General features: G+C 41.4%; 1 protein-coding gene across 14 annotated transcripts in view; it reads left to right on the top strand.

Annotated features, from left to right (window-relative positions):
- FBRSL1 (fibrosin like 1) overlaps positions 1–20675 on the top strand; it is a 367873-nt gene that overhangs the window by 186242 nt on the left and 160956 nt on the right. For all 14 annotated transcript variants that reach the window (XM_033518104.1, XM_033518111.1, XM_019008372.2 and 11 more), the window contains one exon: positions 11172–11201. In XM_033518104.1, the coding sequence (XP_033373995.1) occupies positions 11172–11201 (30 nt within the window). The remainder of the gene's footprint in view (positions 1–11171; positions 11202–20675) is intronic.

Genomic DNA, 20675 nt, shown 5'->3' on the forward strand with positions numbered 1-20675 from the left:
GAGCAGACGTGGTAAGGCAGGGGAAAGCCTTTACAATTTTACCTGAAGTAGGATATATATGTTTTCAAAATGGCTTAGTGTTTAAAGGTTTGTCATTTAGTAGTCCAAAGAAGTGTTCTCCAGGTAATGGCATAGGTTTTGAAGCTTTTATATTTAGCTTTTATGGGGCATAATTCTGTAAGAGTGAATAACCAACTGTGTTATTTTCATATCAAATTAGCTTGAAGTCTCTGCTATATTCCTTAGATTCCATTGAAGACACCCAAATATATGTCCTAGGGAATGCTTGTCCTTCACTTCCAAGACATACCTACTTTAATATTTTTAAGATCTAAATAGAATGAAAGGAAAAAAGCAGACCTAATTTGCATTGTATTAATGCTAATGACAACTGCTGGATATTGGGGGTGGTGGGGGTGTGCAGAGGTGGTTTTCAGTTTTCATATTTAAAATCTTTTTTATTTCTGTCTTGATTAATTTTTTTGTTCCAGGGTAGTTCGCCTGTGGTGAGTGGGGGCAGCCATCCCTTAAGGTTTATTTTAAAAGCAGTGGTTGAAATCTGTGAGCACATGCTCAGGGTTTCCTTGGAGGAATAGGCCTTCTGTAGATGTCTCAATTCTTGTGCTAAATATTTTACCAGATTTGAATTTTAATGTTCAATAATGCAAACATTAATGGTAGCTATAGTAAGCTTAATATTTTTTACCCACAACAACATAAACCTTGCTATGAGTTAAATAGCAGTGGAATTAAATAACATTAATTATTACATTAATTATATATAAGTGTAGTTAATCTTGTCCCTGCCAGCAACAGGGACTTGTAGAGACTAAAGGCATTTGACAAAACAAAGCAGCTGATTCACATAACCTTCATATATTCATTAAGTGAAGAATGAGCTGAAGTTCTTTTCACTGAATTAATGTATTTTGAGAACACAAGTAGCTGCTTTAGATTGTTTTCCATGTCCAGAATCCCAAATTAAACAGTGCTCTAAAATATTCTCTTTGCCCCAGTAGTGGAGTGTTTCCAGGTGTGTAGCTGGTCAGCCCAGCTTCAGCCACCTGAATTCAGCCTGGCTTCAGCCACTCCTGCCAGGGCCAGCCTAGGTGGTTACAGCAGAGATTTGCCTTCATACCTGAGTCATGTCAGCTCTGATTCTAAAATTATCCCCATGTCTGAATGTTCATTTTTGGGCCTTCAGCTTGAATTTGAATGTGAAAAGCTGTAATATACCTGGGGGGGAACTTTAGGGCTCTCAGAATGATGTCTTCATGCATAACCTGGTGTGTTCTTTTGTTGCTGCTCCACTTGGATTTAAAGGGAAAATAAGGAGGAAATGAAGTTGGCAGCACAAGAAAAACTGTGTGTGTGTAAATATGTACATAAACAAATTAAATGTATAAATGAAATAAAATAAACATTCACGTGAATGAGCTGTAGGAAACCACAGCAAGTTTGATAACCAGAAATCCATCACCCTGATTCCTGAGGGTGGCTGTCATTAAGCAGGATAGGGAGGTATTTGGAAATGCCTTTCCTCCTGAATTCTGTGCTGAAATCCTCTCTAACAGCTTCCTGCAGCTCATAATGGTTCTGCACGGAGGGAAGACAGCCATGCATGTTCTCTACTAAATAAATATGTAAATGGAGCTCCCAAACACAGTCACACACCATGGAGTCACAAGGCTGAGAATAACTAGATGCTTTCCATTAGAGGGAGGGTACTTTAACAAATTCTGTTGTTTTGTACTGGCCCAATAGTTTTTGGTGACTCCACAGTGACATGGACATGGTAATGGACTAGATTTGCAATCCAAATAGAAGAAAACTGATGTTTATAGTAAATGGGGAATTACTAGACAGATCATTATGGTTAAAGTGGCTTTTGACTATATCCATATTAAGTCCTGAACTCCTTAATTTTAGAGAAAGCTTATAACCCCCTCTCCAAATAGCAGCAGCCTCTCATTGTTATAAATAATGGCTTTAAGCCATTTTTCTTCTGTTGGGCATATCATCTAGGCATCCTTGCATTAAACAAAATTAGAGTTGCTCTGTGTAGTGAGTCACTGCAAATCCCATCTTGGTTTCTGCTCCCCCCAGGAGAGCGTGAGGAGGGACCAAAGCAGCTGGGGCAGGGGTCCAGGTAACTGAGCCAGGAGGTTTGTGGTAAAGGGAAGCAAGGCAAGATGTCACTTGCAAGCACATGGTGTTAGTCATAGCTTAAAACAAGAGAATTAGAAAGTAATGGGTGTTTCTCTGGTTCCTTAGTGAAAACCCAAATACAGCTCCTGTAATGTCTCCAAGACTGTCTGTCTAATGAAAGGAAAATGAGTGACAGGTGACACAATGCCCAAGCGAGGGAAGAGTGAAAAGAGCTTGTGTGCACTTCAGAAGAGAAGCAGACTGCATCCCTTTTCTTGACAGTTTCCTCTATTTTGTAAATTGGTGAAATTCAGCGTCAACCATTCAACTTTGCGTGTGCTGTTCTTTCAATTACTCAAGTGTTGCTGTGGGTGCACCAGTGGAGATGTATGGGAAACAAGGAGACATGGGAGAGAGGTGAAAAAGCTTCAGTTCATTATTTGTGTGATCCCTGCCAATGCTGGGCTAAGTGTGGTCCATAATTCACATTACCCTTCGGTGTAATCATAGACAGTACAAGTGAAAATTACCTCCTGCATTGTCTGATCACTCTCTTTCTTGGCAAATATGGGCTGAAATTAAGCATAAAATTGTATGTTGGGCTTCCCAAGCTTTCCCAAGGGTGCTGAGATTCTGCAACCATAGATATAATGAGTCAGTCACAGTCAGTAAATTGACTTCCAGACAGCTACATCAGCCTACCATTAAATACTTAGAATGAGTCCAAATAGTGAAAGTGAGAGAGACTATATATTGAAAGAGGTGTGTTATGTGGAGATAGATAGATAGATAGATAGATAGATAGATAGATAGATAGATAGATAGATAGATAGATTGATTTTTTTTCTGACCATGGAGTAGAATAGATTGATTCTGGAAAGAGCATCATTAAATCATCCAAAAACTATGGCAAAGTATTCTACTGTATATTAAGGCCTGAAGTAGGAGTTATGATATGGTAAACCAGCCAGAAAGCCTCTCCTGAGTGTGCCATCAAACCCTGGTGTGTAGATGGCATTGGATGCTGACCTTCCTATTTTTAATGAGTGTGTCTTTATTAAGCATTTAGGTAGCAACATTCATCTGTGGAGGCTCCAGTAAAAGACTGCATTATGGAAAGATTTTTTTTTTACCTCTCCTGTGGGGGGAAGGGCATGGATGTGGGAAATGAAGAGAAATCTGGTGGCTCTTACAGCTTTTTCAAGATGGTTTGGTCACTCTCCTTTGAACTAGGTCACTAACTTTGAACTTGGCTGGAAAGTAGGCAGCTATAGATCTTATTTTGCAGATATCAAGGAATAATTTGTGATTATCCCTTTTTCTCCAAAGTGCTTTCCTGTGTATAGGTATAATAATAAAGAAACCATTTTCAGCATAAAAGATGTGCTTGTCAAGCCACAGCAATGATTTTCCAGTTCCTGGCTTTTTTAGTTGTGTAGCCTTCTAATATTTCTGCTTGAATTCTTTCACGACAGAAGCAAATGAAAATTACACCGTGGTTTTTAGGTCTCTGTTCCCTGATTTTTGCTTGTCATGTCATGAACTTCTTCGAAGCAGTGAAATGGCAGCCCATCTCCCTGAGAGCTCCAGACAGATTTCTAAAGTTGTCTTGTTAACAGCTTGTCAGAAACCTACATTTCAGTCTCGCTGAGTTTATATCATGCAAAAAAAAAAAGAAAAAAAAAAGAAAAAAAAAAAAGTTGCTGGAAATTATGATTTTTACAGGTTCTGACATTTTTCTAAAGAACTGAAATGCTCAAGGCTGCTGTCTCCCTTAACAGGCTGTGCTGTTTTGGGTAATATTCTGCGTTGCATCAACTGAACATCAGAGCAACATTCAGTTTCTTCCCTTTAACATGTTCTTTGAATTATTTAAGGTGTTTTGATGTTGGCTAGAATTCATAACAAAGTCCTCCAGCTTTTATCCTAAAATATCAAAAAGGTTGAGATTTTTTCCTTTCCCCCCTCCCTTTTCTCCCTCTTCCCTAACCCTTCCTCCCTCCCTCCTCCCGCTTTTAATAGATCCTTGCATGGATCATCAGGGGACTTTCTTTTATGTTGTACAGCATGAAATGACTTAGTCAGGGTCTTCCTGATTAATTTATGAGTGCTATGGAAAAGGGAAGGGGGGAAAAACAGTCCTTGAGGGATTGACCCTAAGCTGCAGCAGATCAACTCAATTTTATGGAATGAAAAGAGACTTAAACAGTATTTTTAGCGTCGGTTTCTCAAGCCACAGAGGTAGAGAAGCTCCCTGCATCCGGCAGGCTGGAGCAGGGCGAGAGGTGCCCATCTCTCCGGGTGGCTGATGGAGTGGAGCTCGGGTCTTTGGAGGCACCGAGCACGTTCAGAGTTAAAGCTGTGGCAGATTGGTGGATTAATGTGCTCTGCCTCCAAGGGACAAATGCTCTTTTTTCTTTTTTTCTTTTTTTTCTTTTCTTTTTCCCCTTTTCCCTTCCCCTTGCTCTTTCCTTCCCCACTCTGGGCTTGCAGATGACAGCTGTTGGTCACTTAACAAAATGTCCTCTTGATTGCTGCTTCACAACAGGGGCCCCCTCAGACCAAACAGCACATAGCCCGTACAATGCATCACTGCCCCTCAAAATTAGTTATAGTGCTCTGGGCTATTCTCGGCTGCCATAGCTAATACTCTCTTGCTGTTCTTCTCTCTCCCCCTCGCCCTCCCCCTCTGCAGACAAAGGCTCAGCCTATACATCTGTAGTGCTCATAACCTCCCCCTTCCCCCAGCCAAATGCTGAGGAGAGAAAGGGAAAAAAAAAAAAAAATTGCTGCCCTGAGGCTCAATCTGTTTCTTACAGCTCTACCCCGGCACTTGGAAGCCTGAGCTGGTCTAGCCATGGGGAGGCCCTGACTCATTTCATCAAGCTGTCAGGGAGGCAGTGGAGCTAAGAGGACTCTGCTGCCTGGGGCAAGTTCAAGTCAACATTCGATTTCCGTCCTCCCCCCGGCCCCCGCCTTTTGCTTGGACACTTTCTGTGCTCTGGATCTAAACTTCTCCCTGAGCTGCAGCAGCTCACAGCTTCTTGCCAGGAGGAAGGACTTGTGGGACCTTATAAAGGACACAGTGGCAAAATTGCTGCAATAAATCAGTGGCCCTCTGACACTTGGCGGTAGCTTAATGTTTTGGCACTTTCTTTCCTGTGTATGCCTCAAGTCCCATTAGCAAGCTTTTCTGTCAGTCTGGCTCATGATAAAACTCTCTCTTCCTATCATCTTAAGCAAGCCCCTGCAGACATGAATCTGATGCCAGACTTAATAGGAAACAACACCCTCCCCTGCACACACAAGCGCGCATCCATACGCGCTGCCACTGCTCCTGGGAAGTTAGCTCAGAGGGCATGGAGATGAGAGGGCTCTTAAAAATAGGCCTGAATTTACTCCTTCCTTTAAAAGAAACATTAACAACCCGGGATTTGAGCTTAGTACTTGCTATTAAAAGAAAATTCAGTAACTAAATATGGTTGGAAATAATAAGATAGCAGTAACATGGCTGTGGAGTGGGTGTGCAGGCTGCATAGGTGTCTATACTGTTCATATATTCTGTGCAACTTTCTGCATATGTATTCTACCCTGACAGCTTTCATTGTAATGTTATAGGCACTATATTTAATATTTTTGCCTCCTGTTTTCTCAGCCTTGCACTTCCCCAGACAGTTCTAGTTGCAGGTAGACTGGTTAGATAACATGTCCCTCCAGGCTGGGATCCGTTTCTTCACATGGCTAGCTTAGATGTCTATCACCCTCTGCTTAATCATAATATAAATAATATCTATAGGTATGTGTGTTTATGTGGAGAGAAAAAAGCAAGCCTTTCTCTCAGCTGTCTGGGCAGGAACCTGTAATTCCTGTGCTGTACGGTGTCTGGCACCACAGGGCCCACAACCTTGGGACTGTGTAGGCACAATCTAAATCAAACCACTGGGTTTGGGTGAAGTAGGAGATAACCATGTTTGTGTGGATAAGCTGAGGTGACTTCTCAAAAACTTGGAGGAAGTGGCTTCCTTTGAAATAACCATATTTCTCTGCACCCATCGTGACATCACATCCAGACTTGGTTGGGTTTGTTTTCATTTCTTGGTATGAGATAGTTTACATGACTATGTGATGCCAGTTAATAAATGTAGTGTTTTTATCATGTGAAGCAAGGCTGGATGATGTAGTAGTTAAAACATCGGGGGTAAGAAAAGAATCAAAGCATATACTTCTGATTCCTAAACTGTCCAGAAAACAACAAGAATCATCATACAGTTTTAATACAGGTTGTAAGGAGCTCGATGCCAGTCTAATGGTAAGAGAAGGTTCTTTGCCAAATATGCTGTTGCCTGTTTTACAGTAGCCATAAGTTCATCTTTGTCCCCTCTTGAGGCAGTTTGTAGAAGCAGGTGATGGAATGTATCACAGCTCCGTGACTGATGGGAAAGCCATGATGGAGAGGGGCCTTGAAAAGTGAGATTTCACCCCAGGCATCAAAAAAAGGAGAAGCCACAAGGCGCAGTCTACACACATGGATGCTGTCTGTGATTCCTGAGTTTTGTGTTGTTCCTGCTGAACCTCACCTCATGGGAGGCTTCGTTCTGACTGGAATCTGTCACTGCAAGAAATTTTTTTTCCAAAAAAGCTTTCCAAAAAGCTGCACAATTAGGGGTCGACTTTGCAAACATTCTTGGTGGAATTGAGAGGCAATTGGCACAACCCAGTGAATAATCCCTTTAGGAGCCTTTATGAACCCGGTACAATGGCTGTTTACAGTCCTGCTTATAGACCAGGAGTGTTAACAGGCCTTTAGAAAAATCCAGGTAATTGAAGCTTTTGTCTTTCAATGAGCCCCCGTTGCTTTCAACAGTTGCCATTCTCCACATTTTCTTTAACTTTTTTTTTGTTTTGACAAGGGCTTTTGTCCCTCAACAACAGCAGCGTGGGAGGTGAGGCTGGCCGGGTGGTGGCCTCGGCCTTCACGGGGCGCAGCACGGCCTCCTCCTCCTCCTCCTCACACGGGATAAGTTGGCTTTTAAGACACAGAAAATCCTCTGTGGCCAAGCCAAAGTTTCTCCTGTGACTCCATCATTCATTTCCACATCCCAGCCATGCAGGTCCCTGCCTCAGTGTCTGTGCTGAGCCGGGGCTCTGCGGGGGCGAAGGTGAGGAGGATGAGGAGAGCAGACGCGCAGAGGCTGAAGGCTGTTCCCACAAAAACTGAATCAGCCCCTCGAAACCGGAGGTTTTCGACACGCACACACCCCCAGCCAAGGGAAGGGAGAGGGGTCAGCAGTGGTTCTGCTTTTTGCAGCTCTGTCTGGGCCCGTTTGGTTTTGCTGTCGTTGGTTTTTCTGTGCTGTTGCTCGTTCAGCAGCCTCTGGGTTCCTGTTTCTTGATGCAAGTGTGGGAGCCTGTTCCTTTTGCATAAAACAAAGAAAACCTGTGGGAATTCTGAAGCTTGGGGCCTTTTCCACCAAAGCTGGTTGTATTTTTTCCAGGAGTCGGTGGGAGGTTAGCATAGGTTGCTAGCCACGAGTTTCAAGTTTTTATTTTCTCGTATGTTAAGCAGAAGCCCAAATTTTATAGATATCAATGTGTTAATTCTTCCCCACCATCTCTCATCCTGTAGGCCAGTTTGGAACATTCTCACATGGATTAAGATAAGTATTTTGGTGCTTTAAAGCCAGGTACCAGGAACCAATGCAAGGAACAGGTTGTGTGTGAGTGATCCTACATATCTGCAGAGGGGGCAGAGAACTTGCTTCACAAGGCAAATGAGAAATTAGGCAACTCTCTACCACAAATGCAGTTTTTAAACCACTCATCTTGCAATCACAGCTTCACGGAAGGCTCTGTGTCCACACAGAGCCACATTCAAATGTGGATTTGCGTCCACAGCCCTGCTATCTTCTGCAATTTCAAGACTGATGCAATCATTATTGAAGTAAGGAAGATGCAAGCTAAAACGAAACAAAATTCTTTGCTGTCTTTTCCATTTTAAAAGCAATTAATTATGAAGTCTTTACAGATCCTGAATGGGGAAAAATGTATCCTCAGAGAGCAGATGTTTGCTTCATTTGTCTGTTTATAAAATCTAGCATGTGGATTTGATGGTTCACTGGCTTTTTGCAACTTTCACTTATCTACATGAGACAAAGTTGCATATTGGTACAAAGCAAAATTAGGCATCTAAATAAAGTAATTCTGCACCTTTAGTACCATAAACCATCTGTAAGAGGGTTTTATCCTCACTATAGATACACAAATTTTGGAGGTCAAATCTGTTTTCAACAGGAAAACCCTCTCCTCTTTTCTTTTTAACATCATAATGCACTAAGAAATAGGAAGATGAGTTTTGTTACAAAAACAGAGAAGACTAAAATACCACCTTGTATTTGAATAATAATGGTTACTAAAGTTAAAAAAAATTGTTTATATCTCAAATATTTTTAAGCTAAATTTGGTAGTGTTTACAGTACTGAGGTTCTATTAAATCTGGATTCAATAGGCAAAAACATCTGAGATTTAGTGATAATTTTGAATGCTTTCTAGTCAGTGGATTTCGAAGTTTAATTTATTTGGTTATTTTTTTTTACTGCAGTGTATAATTTTTAAGCCCCTGTTAGAATTAAAATTTGTGTTCATATTACCTAAGCATACCACTTGAAGAAACCCATGGCTGAGTGTGCTAAGTTATTTTTATGCCGTTCTTGTGATAGGTGTAATTCTACTGTAACATGCTTTAGTCTGAACGATGAATCACATCATCAAAATATTCTGCCTCAAAAATACAAGTGCTCACGTTGAGTGAGCACCAAGATTAAAATAGTAACCTCGGATAATTTCACATAGACAGGCTTTAAAGGGTAAAATAACAAGGTCTTTGTGACGCACTCCATTATGCCGATAATTTGGGGGAATGCACAATCCCTGTAGCATTAGGGCTTGATTCGAGCTCCCCCTGGGTGGAGGTGAAAGGCTTCCCTCCACTCAGCCAGTGTTTCTCAGGAGCATGTAAATAATAAGAAGTGGACTGCTGTGACTGCATCTTCACCCACCCCCCACCTCAGTTTTGATGAATGTGTTGCTCTGTCAGTGTGAATTATCGCTGTCTTGAGCAAGCACAAATGCAGCAGGTACTGGGGCAGCCTTTGCCCAGCAAACCTGTTTCAGCATGTCTCACTGTGATGGACAATTAGTCCCATTTCAAGCCCAGAGCAAGCACTTCTAATTGTTTGTGGTTGCGTGACACGGGTTTGTGGAGGTCAGCAGATGGCTGCTCATGAGGATTTATCAGGACTGATTTTACTTCTGGTTTGTGAAAAAAACAGAAACTGTGTTTTGTATCATAATTTTCATAAAGGTCAGTGACAGAATAAAAGTCACAAAAAAGGCACAAATGGCTTTTGGCAAGGTATTTACTAAAGACATCTGATGTTCTTGCCTACTGCAAAGCAATTGGCTGTGACTTTGTGTGGTTTGCTGGTATTAACACTGGTTTTTCCTACAGAACTTTCCCACCCACAGCTTCTGGCCCCCACAAGGCAGTGTCCTATTACTTCTTCCCTTTCTCTTCAGGTTCTTTCTTTTCCAGAATGGTTGCACATACAATTAGATCTGTGCACATCCTACTAAACAGTTGGATTTCTCTGTGGAAAGCTTGCTGTGGATCATGTGGGGCAGTGTAAAATGGTTTCCTTTTGAAAGAAAAAGAGTTCTGCTTAGACAAGACCGTAGAAAAAAAGATTCCATAAACCAAACATTTCACTGTAGTAAAATGGGAATTAGGTGTGAGTTAGACAGCTGAGCACTCTTCACTGCAGAAGCACTGTGGGAGATTCCTCCAATATATTTGGGCTGTTTGTGTGCTTGGTGTGTTTCAGAGACTTTAAAAATATAAGGTTCCTTGAGTATTTAGAGTCAGGCATTCCATGTGCCAAATAGAAAAAGAGATTAAATATTCTCTCATAAGTCAGCAGAAAACTAAGAATGTAACAGCTGAAATTTCTGCTGTGTGACTTGAGGATAAAAGAATGTGACAGGAAAGATTCCCCTTCCCCACTCCAGGAGGAAATCTGGACAAAATGACCAAACAGATCTATTTCTTCTTTTACATTCATGACACTGAAGCATGTGCATTCTCATGGGCCATTTCCACATTTGAAGCTTGCCACTGCTGGCTTGCAGAATCCCCTGTTGTTGACCCAGTGAACTCTCTAGGGTGCTGCCAGTTACAGACCTGCTGGGCCATCCCCATCAGCACTTGGCTGAAGGAGAAAATTCCCTTTGGGCATCAAGGCTACAGAACACACTGACCACCTCTGTCAGCATAACAGACACCAAGAGACTTACTGCTGTTCCCAACTGTAAATCTCTCTAAGCTCCAGCCAGCAAGATGTGCATGTCCTGGAATGTTCAGTGCTCAAGTTATCTTTCCATCATTTGTGCTGTGAAAATAGAGCATTTCATTTTCAGAGCTTGAAAGAGATTGCACTCCAAAACTCTTTAAGTAAACACTTCCTCCTGGGATCGTGATCTCGTTCAAACTAAAAAATGTACCAGAATTTATGATGTATTTTAATTACTATTCTTGGTACCACTCATTAAATTAGAAATTGATTGCCAGTTTCACAGTTTCCTTGTTAGATGACAAAGTGCTTATCAAGGTGAAGCAATGCAAAACTGTTACTATATATTCCACAATTTGGGATGACAAAAAGGCATGTTTTTTGTTGTGGTCCTCATGTTACGGTGGTTGTTATAATGTATCACTGATTGTCTTTTTTATTTAAAGTTTGCCTTCCCCCATCCAAGTAAGAGTACACCATAAATTTGTATAAGAGAGGATCTGGCTTTGTCTGGTTTATGCTAGCAATGTAAAAGGCATTACTGCAAACATCAGAAGTGTGTTTCATTGAACTGTGAACATCATAAACAGCTATCCAAAAGATTTAAGAGGATGATGCAAAAGATCCCTATACATAAAGGTGTTTCTCAAAATCCTTTTTTCTCTCTCTAATCCACAGTGTGACAGCGAGAGCGATATTGACGATAAGGTAAGACTGAATTTTCTTATTTCATGTGCTTGGAAATTCCCTGATAGTCAAAATAAGAATGAATTTGAAAATAACGTTTTCCTCCAGTCTTCTTGTCAAATTTAAAAATATCTACAATTGAATGAAAAAGCACCAGATCAGGTACTCTGTGATCTTCACTAGCCTCTATTTACAGGAAAGCAAGTCCCATTAACATAATAGTCTATATTGATTATTATGTGAGCATTTGGTGAGAACCGAGTTAGCACTGTTTCAGAGGAAGTTTCCTCTGATAACTTGTCAGGAGCCAGTATTTTATATATAGTAATCTTTGAAGATGTTGATTTTGTAATCAATTTAGAAGACGGGACCTGCCCTCCCAAGGCAGTGTGGTAACTGTCAAGGAGTGTTTTGTCATGTTGCATGCATATTTATCACAGAGCAATGATTTTTCTGACCTTCTTTTGAATACAGAGGTTGGCCATTGAAAGGTTGTAGTTGTGTGTTTGTGTATGGGGATTTCTTGTTCACCTCTGCAAGGAAAACAGACAAGTCCCACTGTGTAGCACCAGTGGTACCGTGCTTTTCAACATCAAATATATAAAAGACTTGAGTATTCCTTGCCAGCTTCTGGCAGATCAAACCTGGCAGTCTCAGGTCAGATCTTCATCAAACCTCAATTATATTTTGGCTGTCCAGTCTCCTGCATTCATTCATGAGAAGCTGTGGCACAGAGTTTTCTCCTGGATCAGCATTACACAAGTAAAAGCTGACTTCAGACAGCCCTGTGTCCTCAGCAGCACACCTGGCTGCATCAGGGGTTACCATGAGTTCAAGAGACTGCTCTGAAAGCTTCTCCTGGTTAAGGCTTTTGCTTTTTGTTAGAGCTTTAGAAACATTAGGGTTTCTTCAACTTATTCTTTTAAAAATCCTCTCAGATACTAAATATCCTTGGAGTATGGCAAAAGCTGTGTGAGATGAAGGCTTGATTGAAGAGCAATATTTCAATTGTGTGTGTTGAATGAAAGAAACTGTACATAATTTATTTTATTTTAAATTTATATGTGTATATATGTATGAAGTCACTCCCTGAAAGCACCCCTCTCCCCAAGTTCTGTTTCTTACAAGGTTACACAGCAGCAGAGCTGACAGCAGGGGTGGTGAGGGTGAAATATTATTCCCTAAAAGCTTAGATACCATGGGGTTAAAACGTTTCTCAGACTGCCCAATCAAAGGAAGTAAAAGCAATCACTTAGAAAACTGTTTAAAGATCTGCCAGTCAAACCTCAGATGAAGTTGTAAGTGACATGTAGTTTTATTATACAGCTATGCTATTAATGATTATCTAAATTACACTGGTAGACCCAGCTAGCGGCATTACATCTGAGACTGACGTTTGTTAGATTAGGTTTGACTTCACCTTGTAGAGAAGAAATTGAAATCTGAACAACATTGATTAGCTTTCAGAATGTGGGATCTGAGGTTACCTTCAGAGGAAGCTGCATTGTGTTTGGCTGGTAACTTGCTGTCCTTTACAGCAAATGAAAGGCTATTATAGCGTTCCTTACCATTAATATGACATTTCTTTACATTTCTGTAACTGTAATTTGACCTTCTAGGCTCACCTACTTCCCAGCTACTTCTCCTTAAGGTGACTTTGCCTTATAATAACATTTCTTTTCTTCATAAGGAAAGCAGCACAAGATCATCATCTTTCTATCTCTTGCCTGATCTGCAGAGACGTGAAACATGACACGGTCCTATTAAATAAGTCTCTGGAATTGAGTGGGGTTGCTTTTATTGTCAGCAAAGGTGTGGGCATGTAAACTCACCAGGGCTGAAGTGAAGATGCTTCAAACCTTTCATAGGGCTAATGTAAGGGCAGCATTGCCTTCCAATTGGGGAACACAGAGCCTGACTCGCTCTGTTGATACCTGACATCCTGCACTCCCCTGGAAACTCATTCAGTGTTTGTCTAAAACTCAACCTGACTGATGCAACAAAGAGCTAGAAAAATTTTGGTGTGACTGTCCTGTGGGACTACATTCATTTTCCTCCTTCATGTGATGGGAAAATGCATCTCCTGCTAATGCTCCCAGGCTATTGCAGCCAGATGGAGTATTCAACATCGTGCCCAGCCCAGCACCAGCCTTCCCAAATTATGTGATGTGTCTGCTTCTTTCCCCCCTGCTACAGAGCAATGCTGTTCTGCTGCCTGGTCAGCAAGAACCAGCTTTTTCAAGGTACACCTACACACACTGGCACTAAGGAAGGGCAGGGCTGGAATTAGTAATGTACTTTTGATTTGCATAACATTTTTTGTTAGTCATAAACAGCGGGTCAGTGTTGCCTGCATTAAACTCATGAGGAAAGCAGACAAAAAAAGTTCATGTACGAGTACAAACTGAGTCAGCAACTGAGCTAGAAGCAAAACTGAAATTTTCCACCTCCTGCTTCTCTCTGTACCATGCTAGTAATTATCCACTATTTATTTAGTTCAAAGGTGTATGGGCTATTGAGCTCTTAATGTTTTCAAACATAGACGTTAGAGTAAAATTAAGGTTTTACCCTCACTACGTTGTAAAATATAAACACATTCCCAATGGTTTGTTTTTTTCCTTGTGCAGGGCTCCAGGGGAGAAAAGGAATTGAGCATAGTCAGTCACATGTACAGTGTATCAGAAAGAGGAGCCATTACTTTAGTGTGAGGTACAGTTTCACAGCAGATTGTGAGTGTTTCCAAACATTGCACTGCTGTTTTTAATAATCAGAGAAGAGGAGCTCAAGGCTGGGGACTTGTCAATCCCATCTACTTTCTGAGAACTGTCTCTGGCCAAGTATAGCCTTTCACTTCTGCATCACTGCTGAAATCTCAGAGGAAGTAAGTGGGATGATACTTTCTCACACCTATCATTCTGTCACCATGCGCTTCTCACAGAACTGTTCGAGATACCCAAACTAATAAAATGAGCTGTCCAGCCATTTAACCAAGCGAGAAGCTTAGCAAGTCATGTGTTCCCAGGGATGGAAATGCAAATCCTGCTGCCTTTACTGTGTGTTCGGTGAAGGACATTGGTTTGGGCTCTGCAGCTGTAGGAGGCTCGCAGTGTTTTTTGCTCAAGCTGTGGAAATGATGCTGTGCTTTTTGAGAGGGAGGAGGGAGAGAAAGGGAGTCAGTCTGATACTTGTATTACACTGTCTCTTCTCTGTGCAGTAGCTGAGATGTGAAGCTCACGGTCCATAAACATTGTTACTGAAAATATATACTTCCTTTAATAGCAACAACAGCATTAACAGATAGCAATTACCCTTCATTTTCAGGAACTATAAAGTCTCCATTAATTCAAGATTTATGTAGTTATAGCATTTAGCACAGGAATAACACCACAGAGAATTGGTTTATACACATGTAATGAGAGAGCTTATGGCATACTTTAGTGAACATTAACATAATAGAGTAATATAAACCATCAACAGTTCCACTTATTGTCTCTTACCTGCTTTAGCATCACTGTGAAAAGTGGCTAGCAGCTTGGTAATGTGCTCTGTTAAATGGTGTTCTGCAGAAAGCCAAAAGTCAACTTGTGTAAAACAAGGGAATGAGTAATCTCTGCTCGTTACTCCAAAATGTTGCTCTCATTTTTTTAATAACAGTGTTCAAGATTGCATTTAAAAAGGCGCCTGTTTCTTTCTTGAAAAGTAATTCAGTGTTCATGTTCTTTCAGTCTTGGACTTCTGTCTGCTCTGTGTGAAATTGTGGGTTGTCAGCTTAATTACATGGCCCCGCCATGTAAGTGAGCTCTCCAAATCACGGGTTAGATATCAAGTGTTCTTCATTTAGTGTGGTGCTAAGTAAGATGTGCAAAAAATGGAACTGTATTTCTAAGTTCAGTCAGTGTTGACTGGATATTTGTTCTTTTTTAGATTTGTAGTTTATGTTTTAGCTATAGCAAGCAACCTCTGAGGCAGGTAAAGTTAAATCCATGGTGAAGACAAAAAGTTTTGAAGTCATTTTTTTGTCATGACATTCTGCAGCATCACAGTGAGTTCCTTAGGCTGTGCTTGTGGCAGTGTGAATCAGCCTTGCCAGGCTGTAGTTTGCTAATCCCAGCATCCCAGTAGGTGCCTGGAAGTCGGCAGCAACAGGAGAGCAGGTGCAGTTTAGCCTGTGATGGATGGGAGGGGAGCAGCACGGTGGTGCTGTGATCCCTCCACCTGGGGCTGGCTTCCCATCCTGCTGCAAAAACACAGAACAGCTCATGGCTTAAGGGTGAGATGAGAGAGAAGGGACACAGGTGAGTGGGAGGACACTGTCAGCAGCAGCACTGTTTCAGTGTGCCAGCAGCCTCGTTGCTGTCCAGCTTTGACTTCGTAGGTAGTGATCTAAAGGGGTATTTGTAGGTATTAAGGTTTTGGAGGCATTTGAGAGGGAAAGTCAGGTAGTTTCATGGTTGTGAATGGGAAGTTATTCTCTGTAGTAAAAGGCACAGTAGTAAGTAGTGAGGAAATGCTTATCTGAAAGTTTAGCAAGGGGGTGATTGAATCAGACCAATCATGTTTGAATTGAATGGATTGAATCAGACCAAACATACAGTGGGAGATGAAAGTTTACAACCATGCTGAATGTCAGTGTTGGGAAGAAGAGGTAAGCTGTGAAAGAGTCAAAACACAAAGAATGATAGTTTGCCATTCAGGAAGTGAGAAGCTGTGTAGGAAGCAAAGCCACAGACTGGGGAAATGATCTTGCAGCAACTTTTCCTTGGCACAAGGACACAGTTACATCTGTTGTCACCAAAGGAAAGACAAAATGGTAAATGAAGGGTGAGGTAGCTTGACCAAGAATGTAGTTATGTGGATAAACAGAAGATGCTCATTATGTTAAAGAGAACAAGGATATATGGGACTTAAAACATAGGCTGAATATTTTGATGTCAGGAGTATTGTGAGTCAAAGAGAGTGCTGAGAATGTGGGCTTGAGTGAGAGATAGAGGTGATAAGAGTAGAAGCAATGAGAAGAATAAACTCAATGGAAGATCTGGGGGATGAAATTATCACTATTTCAGCTGTGTTGACCTTGAAAGGGTATCCATAAGCCCACAGGAAAAATCATAGATAGCTCAGGCAGCAGGAGAAAGGGATGCAATAATGAGGAGAGGTCTAGGAGTTGCTCTGGCAGAAATGGTCACTCTGTGTGTGTGTTTGTGTGTGAGATTACCCAGCAGTAAGAAAAGCCCCCTCTAGCACTGTTGCTGGAGGCTTATTTTCCTCTGCTCATTACATTTTATCTGGCAATGGAAACAAGAGGTTCCACCTGATTTGTTTTTGTGAGGCTAGAAGTTTAGTTCCCACTTCAGGTAATCTGTTATTTGCTATTTTTGAAGCCTACCCAGACCAAGGTCCCCAAACAGGTTTTGTCCATCATTTTATTGTCCTTTTCTCTGTGAAATTAATCTTGGTGCTTTTCCAGAAATTGAGATTCGTACTGGTTGCAGCAGAAGGGAAAGATCAAATATAGAATTGAACCTAGGGCTTTCACATGGCACTATTTGCACTCTGTTAGCATTACACTTCAGTCTATGACAGTTTTCAGCTGTGGCTAATGAGAAATCTCCATTTGCCAGTTACTTCCCAGCTGTGTTCTCAGACAGAACTGAAGTGGTTTTTACCATAGGATGCTCTGGCTTATGGACAGCACTGCTGAATGTCTTTGTGGAAGTGTGTGGCTGGGCTCTGCTGCAGGCTTAGCATCATGCAGTAGTGTTGCATATCTGCATGTGCATGCAGATGCATGCACAGAATCAGAGCTTCTGCTAAGGTTTATTTCTTGCAGACAGAAACCCCAGTGATACAGAGTGAGAACTAGTGAGAAAGCTCTCTCCTATGTAGTAATAACTGGGTAGAGAACTGTTAGTTCTCCTAATGGAAGAAAGCCTCTGTTTTACAATCTGCATGTTGTTATTAAAAACAGATCTGCTTTTTAAACAATATCAAAATATTGAATTTAAAATAACCTTGTAGCCCTTGAAAGATTTGGGTGCTATAAACAGGCAAATGCAATGTTGTGCCAGTACGGGAAGACAAAAAAAAATACACCACTCAGTGAATTTATTTCATCGTTCTTCATGAATAGATTTACCAGAAAAATAGCATCCTCTAAGCCCACTGCTTACCCAGTTCACTCAGTTGCTCTTTGGGAAATGCCAGATGGGGGAGAGACTTGGCATGCCCTGGGCTTCCATTCCTCCACCCACCATGTGCATGGAGCAGACACAAAGGTTCCCACTGAGACTTGGGGCTGTTGAGTTAAGCCCTGCAAGTCCTTCCAGAGGGAGAGGAGCCTTCCAAGTTGTGCTTCTCAGCTATAGCTCTGGTAAATATTATTAGTAATAATAGCCCTTTTTGACCTTTATATTTAAATAAAGCAAGAACGCGGTTAAAAAATGAAACAGAGTCAAAGCTTCAGCACCAATGTGCTCCCCTCCTACTGAGATTTTGTGTTTTTCTCTTATCCAGACAAAAACTCAAATTTTAAATACATTAGTCGGTATATAACAAGCTGAGTCATCACAGTCTGTGGTGCCCATATTCATTTTTGAAAATGTAGAAAAGAAGTTTCAGAGCAAACAATGAGAAGAGCCTTCTAGTTTGCTGGAGAAAAATCCATCATTAACTCACATAAAAGGCTTGAAGAGATCTTCTGTGGAGCTCTTGGACACAACAGGATAATACCAGTTCTGTTGCTGACTCTGCTTTCTCCACTGTTTAACATCCCCCTGTTCCAGTTCCCCATCCAGGAACATTTTCTTATCATACCAGGGACTTTGTGAAGAAACTTTTAAGATGTGAGGCAACAGAGAAGAGAGCGGTTGTGTACAGCTGTCTACCCCCATCAAGAAACACCATTATAACTTTATGAGGTAGTCTGAGCTCCAAAGGGCTACCTGTGCAATGGCAGTAACTCCTTGGAAGGTGATCAGGGAGAACATAACAGAGTAGGCAGGTGATAGGAATTGGCAGTTGAGTTAGGCAATTCAATTAATTAAATCGAATGATATAATTAACCGTAAAGATGCCAAGGAGATGAGAATTCTGGAGGGTGCATGCTCCAATAGCCACAATTGCAGGCCCTCATTTGGCTTGCAGAGTTTCTCGTTCCTGTATTCCAAAATCATTTGCCAGGTTAAGTAGTACAGAAGGGCACAGTGTGTCCCCTGGGCAGGAATAAAGCATACAGCTCAAGTGGGCTCTGTTCCTGCCCTGGCTGCACCTGGGGTGGGAAAATGAACCTTCCTCTGCTCTGCCCACCCTTGATACCCAAAGCAAACATGAAACTTTTCCCTCATCATAAAATTCAAGTTAGAATGTCAGTTCTGATTTCATATTATTCATTAGTTTCTCCGTGTGCACTGTTAAGGTGGTGTCATTCCAGTTAATACTTCATATTTTTTTAATGTTTTCTGATGGTCTTTAATACCAAGTTCTACCCAGCTGCATTTTTCTTGAGAGGGAAAATGTTCTCCTTAGCAAATGGCTCACATTTGGTTTTGTAGTATCTGAAAGCTTCACTTGATTCCTTTTATGGCTCATTGTCTTCCAAAGTTTCTTCATTTTGATAAGTTTCCTCTTATTTTGTTGGACACCTGTATGACTGTCTGAGGAATGTGGTTGTGCATTTCAGCAGAGCTGTGCATAAGTTCAAAACAGAGCAGTGGCTTGAATGAAGCTTTTATGAGTTCTTGTCTACTTAAGGTGAGCTCTGCAGGTTGTGCTCCCATCAACTCTGTGTCTGGAGTGTCAGAAGCATCATCAGGCCTTCATCATACCCAGTGTGATCATACCCAGTCTCCACTACTCGATGGTCAGATGGAAATACCTCAAACACATGTAACAGGCTCAGTTTCCAAGGTTTCCAAGCCTTTCCTTGGCCTTTGCCACACCTGTGTCAAAATTAGTTGGAGATCTTTGCCTAAATCTTTGGCAGCAGCTGACTTAATTTGTGGTTTACTACTCCTGACAGTTTATTGGGGAAGCAAAGCGTGCCTTCATCTCCAATAATAAACAGCCCACCCGCCGACACTTTGACAGACTTAATGGTTTTTTTATACAAAAATGGACAGACTTAATGTTTCAACTGTAGCGATCATCTGTCCTGATCTCCTTAATGAAATTAGATTAAGTGCACCTGGGAAAATGCTGAGACGGCACATTGCCTTCATCACCTTCCTTAATTTAAAACCAATTTGCGGGGAAAATATCCTCTGAAGCTGAGGGAGGCAGAGAGAAGGGGGAGGGAAGGGGATTTTAAAATCTATCTGGATAGCTACTGGCAGTTTTAATTCCTTTCCCTGCTGGCAAAGTGAAATATTAACAGCCATAAGAACTGAAAGTTTAAAGACTTGCTAGCCTTTTTGCCTGTCTTAGGGGAAACAGAAACAAAACAAAATCTTTACCATCGGGATCACATATAGGAACAAAGTCCAGGATATGCTGAGGCTCAGAGTTGGGGCTGGGCAGTGAAGAGAGAAATGGCTGAAATATGAAAGTATCTTCTTCCAAGAGCTAGACCATGTTTTCCTAAAATATATTGTAACCTCTAGGTGTTGGTGGTGCTCACTGTCTGCTTTTACCTTGATAATGATTTAGTTGTGCCAAAAAATAGTAATCTGCCCACCTAACTGTGAAATCAGCTGCAACATGTGCAACATAATGTGACCTGAAAATGGCTGTGAATGTTCCTTTGGCTCGTTCTGAGGACAGCAAGAAACATATCTTTTTAATTAAAAACAAAACGTTGCAAAGAATAACAATAACTTCTTTTTTCCACGAAGGATGATTCCTGTTCTCTCACTGATTGGAAACACGCTAACAGTTAGCTCAAGGTCTTCCAGTGCTGAGGTGGTCAGAGAGCACAGTAGTCTGGGATAGGCTGGAAAGGCTCTTTATAGTGGAATTTTAAATGCTTACAGCCTTTGTTATTTGGACTGTTAGAGTCCAAGCCCAGCAATGCAGTTGATTTATCCATCTCCTGTCTCCAATTTCAGTATTGCAGGAACAGGAAAACTCACACTAGAGATGGGCATTCTCTGCTGCTTGAAGACAATTATCTGTTTTTGCTTGGAATTGGCTTTGTTCTTCATGAAATCTTTCAAAGATCAGGTTGGGCAGAGATGTCCACCTCATGTCTGGCTGCTCTCAGGATCACTGTGAACCCACAGCAGAAAGGGAAATCCCATGTAACCCAGTGCTCTAGAAATGCCTGGTAACAGGCTGGGGTTTTGTTGAGGTAATTGATACACACTCACTCCCGTTCCTCCAGCTGCTCCTGATCACCCCTCAGGACCTCAGTCATGGTGACCTGTGAAGAAAAAGTCATTCAGAACAACCATGTTGAATGTCTCAGCTAAATTATATTAATTAGTGAAGGTTGGGCCCCATTTTCAAAAGTGCTGCTCACCCTAATCAAAGTCAGCAGTGTCCATGGATGCTCTGTGCATC

Source organism: Parus major, chromosome 15, assembly GCF_001522545.3.
Source record: "Parus major isolate Abel chromosome 15, Parus_major1.1, whole genome shotgun sequence".
In the NCBI taxonomy this organism is placed as follows: Eukaryota; Metazoa; Chordata; class Aves; order Passeriformes; family Paridae; genus Parus; species Parus major.